The 6224-nt window shown below is 45.9% G+C and overlaps 1 protein-coding gene across 1 annotated transcript in view; it reads left to right on the top strand.

The window, feature by feature from the left end:
* The window catches only part of LOC109827991, a 27905-nt gene continuing 27808 nt past the window's right edge, over positions 6128-6224 (top strand). Inside the window, exon 1 of the mRNA XM_020395043.1 lies at positions 6128-6224. This exon is cut by the window's right edge and continues 108 nt beyond it. Within this exon, the coding sequence (XP_020250632.1) occupies positions 6170-6224 (55 nt within the window). The 5' untranslated portion in view covers positions 6128-6169.

The following is a 6224-nucleotide window of genomic DNA, read 5'->3' as shown; positions in this document are numbered from 1 at the left end:
CGAGTGTGAAGTCATACCCATACCTTTCATATCTAAATAGATGAGGGGCAGGTTTATCTTCATCGTCTTCTTCTTCTACGAAGTGATCAGGTATCGGAGCTTCTTTTCCTTTGCCGTAGACGACTTCTTTTCCACCCCCTATTCCCGCGGGGATGACAAGTGTTGCTCCGCATGGATCTTGTACCTGCTTTTCTGTCATGCAAAACGATTGAAGGGGCATATACAAATCAGGGTTATCATAAAGCTTTTTAGTGACATTATCAAGACACATCGAGTACTCTAAATCATCGTTTATTGATAGTTCTTCGGCAAGTTGCCAATTACAACTACTTTCCGATGATTTATCATCGTCAAGATTGATTACAATGGGTACAATGTCATTAAGTACAAAACCACCATCATAATCAAACCCAGTTTCGGTGTTGTAGGCATATAAAATTGCTTATAGGTCCCTTAGCACAGCTCGGCACAAACCGACGAACCAACGAGGCGACGAGATCAACGAATCGCACGCAAGTAACGAAATACGTCCATTCCCGTCTTGACCTCATTATTTGAGTCTACGTACTTGATGCATTGATGCAGAGTTGACGGAACTATAAGGTTACCGTGGATCCAAGGTCGACCCAACAGTAAGTTATAGGACGTCTCTGCATCAATCACATAGCAAGTAACTTCTGATTTTAAATCCCCGATCTGGCATTTGATTCGGATCTTCCCCAAGGGTCTAGACCCGCTGGTGTTGAATCCGTAAATCGTAGTGCCGGTGGAGGCTAGCTTGCTAGTCGGGATTCCGAGATGATGCATCAATCGGAATGACATGATGCTAACAGTAAAACCCGGATCAACTTGGATCCGGTTGACCATGCTGGAGCCAATGTGCCCTGTGAAATACAAAGGCCGATCATGCTTTGAGTTCTTCGTCTGCATGTCTTCTTTGGTAAAAGAGATGCATGGAAAATGATGCGCCGCAAGATTGCAATGCTGAGCTGATGGCTCTGGTCCTTCAGGAGAGGGCTTGATTCGAGTTAAGAAAGCTTCAGAATCGCTCAAGGCCTCTTGTAAGGCTTTCCTTGTATCCTTGGAAAGACGCAGCAGCTCGTATAGGGTTATCCTAGCCGGGATATTGGCCAACTGCGCCATGATGTCAAAATGGGGTGGAGAGCTTGCATTTCCCGGTTTGTCTCTCCCAATCGGATGATTGAATCGAGACTGCCTCGGGTTTTGGGCCTCCTGGCGTAAAGGCTCTTTCCCCTTCTCCTCCTGCTGGACTTTCTCCGTAGCTACAGGCGTTGGGGGAATTGCTGCACTGGTTCACGGGGAAGGAGCCGAAGCCAATCGTGACTGCATTCGCACCCACTTTCTTCTCCTTTGGCTGCTTCATTGTGATGACCCCGACATCGATTAGAGCTTGGATCTTGTCCTTAAGGGCATAGCATACCTTGGTAGGATGGTGCACCGCTCTATGAAATGCGCAGTATTTTGGATCATTGATTCTCTTGGCATCTTCCTGATCCTGGACTGGAGGCAATTTGATCTTGTTATTCTCAATGAGGTACTTGAAGATACTGGGAACTTCATCCTCTCTGAACGAATAGACTTTTGGGAACTTTGGCTCCGAGGCTTTTGGCTTCGGGGTTTGCTGTTGCCACCTTGGTTGTTGAGGCGCCTTTTGCTGCTGCTGTTGCGGTTGCGCTTGCACCTCGAACGTTTGATTTGCGTTCACGGCGTTCGCATGCGCTTTTCCTTTACCCCTAGGGGTGAAGTTCGGTTGCGGAGCGTTATTTGCTATTTGGCCCCTTTCCGCCTTCTTCCTTTTGATGAATCGTTCGGCTCTTTCCCCTCGCACCTTCAGGTCCTTCCAGGTCTTTGATGGCGCCGTTCCCATAGATTCAAGGATATCCAAGGTGAGATTGTTGTGACAGGTCTCGAGGATGAAATCTTCGCTGACCGGGTCCCTGCAATTCATCGCTTTATTTCGAAACCTTTTCACAAAGTTTTCGACTGTCTCACCATTTTTCTGTTTCTCCTCAAACAGAGTGCTGATCGAGACCTCAGTGTCATCATCAAAGAAGTTCGTCAAGAACATGTCTTCCATGTCGTCCCAACTGCCGATGCTCCCTGGCTTGAGGCGACGATACCAATCGAAGGCCGCTCCGCGAAGAGTGCCAACGAATGACCGTACCATCAAGGGTTCATTGCCGGAGATTATTCCTAAGTGAGACTTAAAATATATTAAGTGTTGGGTAGGGGAACCCTTTCCATCAAACGGCGTAAAGTTGATTAAATTGAATTTTGCCGGATATGGAATTGATTCCCACTCCCTTGGATATGGACATGGTATACCGGACCTTTTTACCTCTTGAGCATTCATCAACGCATTGATTTTGCTCTCCAAGTCCTTCATCTTCTTGTCTTCACTCGTTTCTATCTTCGAGTGGCTTCGGGGAGAGGTAACGTGGTCCTCTTTTGCATTATCATCTACAGGACCTCCTCCATTGTCGTTGTTGACAGGGGGAATAATTATGTTGACATTATTCCCTTCCCGTTCATTCTCATCTTGATTCTGATGATTGGGTCGAGTGGGCTCTTCTTGATGAGTTGTCAGAGCCGCGATCTGCTGATCATGCATTTCTCTCATCTGCTGCATGTCCATCTCCATCTCGAACTTGAAACTTTCTTTCTGCCGAGCCAGGGCATCTTCAAGCATCTTGTTTACTTGTTCGGCGCTTATCATGAGTACCTCGCGGGGTTGTCCCTCGCTGGATACCGTGTTGTCCGATGCAATTGCAGAGCCGGCATCTGATCCTTCGTCTTCTGACGGTAATCTCGTCCGAACCCTACTATAAGTCCCTCGTGTAATGGTTCCGGACTGCAGATGAGTTAAATACCAGGGTACTAGCGGAATTGACTCGGGATTATCTCCCATCGATGCCCCTTTGGTGGCCATATTAGTGGTGACCTTCGGGAATTCTCCGTCTTTGACTATCCTTCTTCTTCGTTGGAAACGCCTAGGCTTAGTCTCAGACGTTCCAGTGGAAATTCTCTTGAACACTGAAACTCTCCTTGGGGTTTCAGAACAACAGCACTCTGATAACACCGCCCTGATGATGTTGGCACACGGATAGTGAGGTTCCGTGTCTCGTGCATCTCGCTTCCAAGATTTATTCGCACCCCCAGCTCTATAGTACAACTCATCAGTTTGATAACTGGAGCAATCTATAGAGTGTTGGCACGATTTCCCAGGTATAACACCATCATCATCAGACGAATATGCTTCCTTCTGGGGATATGACGCTTTATTAGCGTTCTCAAAAGTCGCTCGTTCCAGTCTACGCTTTTGTGAGCGTAAAAACTTAACGGGCTCTTGAATTTCGACACGCAACCCGATGCGGTCGGCAATAGGGGTTTTCCCTTTGTTATTTTCCTTGGGGGGATTAGAACGACCCCCAAGGAACTCCGCATTTGCTTCTTTCTTGTGATTTTTCTGTATTTCTTCCGAATGACAGATTTATGGGATTTTTGGCAAACCCCCAGCCCTCAACGGGTTTGATATGTCTTTACCGATTACCGTTTGAAATCGGACTAGCATGTGAATTATTAATCCCGTCTCACGTGTAACGTTGTGCTTAGAGAGTAAATTCTCTGAGGCTTTGTGCTATGATTTTGAATACATAGGCTTCGTCTTTCTCACGGGAATAGACTACCCGGCAACGCGTGTTAGGCGTTGACTTATCCCTACTTAGGCTTCGGGATGAAATTCCCCAGACTGGAATTCTGGTGTCTTCTTCAATCGGTAAAAGACTAAACCGGCCATGTGTGTTAGACATGGACTTTGGAATTTTTGGCAAACCCCCAGCCCTCAACGGGTTTGATATGTCTTTACCGATTACCGTTTTGCCCGGATTGGAAGTTGAGAATTGTGTCTTTTCTAAGAGGAAAGACAGACTGAGAAACGGGAGAGGAAGAATTTTATATTCTATCTCCCGGTGCTGAAGAGGAAGAATTTTATATTCTATCTTCAGCTGGAAAGGAAACGGGAGAGGAAGAATTTTATATTCTATCTCCCGGTGCTGAAGAGGAAGAATTTTATATTCTATCTTCGGCTGAAAAGGAAACTTGAGGTGGGATCTCCACCCCCAGAATCCGGAAGGATGAAACTAAGAGTGGGATCTCCACTCCGAGAATCGGAAAGATTCGCCAAAGAACTCCTCATTCATTGAGGAGAAAACCCAATTTCAACCCTAACTTTTATAGGTTTGGTGGAAAAGGGGACAAAGGTGGATTTTCGTTTATCGAAAAGGAGTGACTCGACCTTAGTCTTGACTATCTGTAGGCTTGACTAAGCGAGATCGGAAACAATCCTAACTTTTATAGGTTTGACTGTTCCAAGTGGACCTCTCGTTCATGGAAGGAATCGAGAGAGGAATTTGGCTTTGGCCCTAACTTTTATAGGTTTGACCAGAAAGCAAAGAAAGTGGAATACGGGTAGCAAAGAAAGTGCCAACTCGTATTATCACTCAAAGGAAGACTTTAATGCTAGGTGATTAGGACCTAACATATTGAGTCTGAGAAATGCCAATGACTGGCAGATGGAAATGTTGGTGGACCCACTGTCGTTTAATTTGATCAGCGGATGGTTTGGTGAGGAAAGATTAACCTATCAGAGGATTAGATCTCATCTCACAAAAATAACTCATAAGAGTTGGAGAATCTTGATAAAAATAAGAAGAGACATTCTGACTTTCAGAGTTCGAATGTAGATTTCTTATTTGTCAATTCTACAAGTTAAGTCTGAGAAATGCCAACGACGGGCAAATGGAAATGTTGGTGGATCCACTGTCGTTTAATTTGATCAGCGGATGGTTTGGTGAGGAAAGATTAACCTATCAGAGGATTAGATCTCATCTCACAAAAATAACTCATAAGAGTTGGAGAATCTTGATAAAAATAAGAAGAGACATTCTGACTTTCAGAGTTCGAATGTAGATTTCTTATTTGTCAATTCTACAATGATTGGGTTATCCCTAAGAATGCCCATGTGGTATTCTTCCGGGAACTTCCCGATGCATTGGTCATCCTGTAGATACTAAGGATAGTATTTTTTCAGGAATTTGCCGTTTATCGGCATCATAAGCCGGTCACCGTCCTTGGTGACAAGGCGATATGCGCCACTCGAGTAGACTGTCTCCACTACGAATGGTCCCTCCCATTTGGGTTCAAATTTACCCTTCTTCTTGGAATTGAGGATTATCGGTCGGCGAGCAGTGAGGACCAGATCTCCTTCCTTGAAGCTTCTCTGTCGAACCTTTTTGTCGAAGGCTCGAGAGATTCTAGCTTGGTAAAATTCGATATGCTGTTGAGCTTCCAGGCGCTCTTCATCAAGCCTCTCGAGTTCTTCGAGGCGTTTCTGATGTTGTTCTTCGGTCGACATCTGGGTTGCAAGAGCGATCCGAAGAGACGGGATTTGGATCTCTTGGCGGGAGCTTGATTTTGTTGTTTTCGAGAAGAGTCTCGAAGATGGCTGGAACGTCTTCGTCTTTGAATGAGTACTCTTTTTGGAGCGTTGGATCCGAATTCTTCTGTTGTCTTCGGAGCTGTTGTTGTGACGTTTGATTAACGTCAATAACTGTTGCAGGCGTCTCCTGTTCATCATGAGGTACGAGACTCGAATTCAGAGGGTTAACCATCGGTTGGTTTCTCTCGACCTTCCTCCTTCTGAGGAAGCGTTCGGCCTGTTCTCCGCGCACCTTCAACTCTTTCCATGTCTTGAGCGGCTCTACCCCCATAACATCCAAGATGTTAATGGATAAATTGTTATGACAAGTCTGCAAGATGAACTCCTCCGTGACGGGATCCTTGCAGTTCATTGCCTGATTGCGGAAGCGTTTGATGAAGGTATCTACCGACTCTCCGTCTTTTTGTTTCTCCTCGAAGAGTGTCCTGACCGACACTTCAGTGTCATCATCGAAGAAATGGGCGAGGAACATGCTCTCTAGGTCTTCCCAGCTGTTGATGCTTCCGGGCTTGAGATGACGGTACCAATTGAAAGCAGGCCCGCGAAGGGTGCCGACGAATGACCGAACCATCCTATCGAAGTAAATAAAATACGATACGATACAAAGATGACAGGCGTCGGTCTATCCTGTCAATCCTATCGCAGATTAAGATGACGCTGCTGCTACATCAGCGCCTCGCCGTCTCCCTCCCCTCACCGCCTCTCT

The sequence above is a fragment of the Asparagus officinalis genome, chromosome 1 (genome assembly GCF_001876935.1).
Source record: "Asparagus officinalis chromosome 1, Aspof.V1, whole genome shotgun sequence".
Classification (NCBI taxonomy): domain Eukaryota; kingdom Viridiplantae; phylum Streptophyta; class Magnoliopsida; order Asparagales; family Asparagaceae; genus Asparagus; species Asparagus officinalis.
This window is presented reverse-complemented; position numbering and strand designations above follow the sequence as displayed.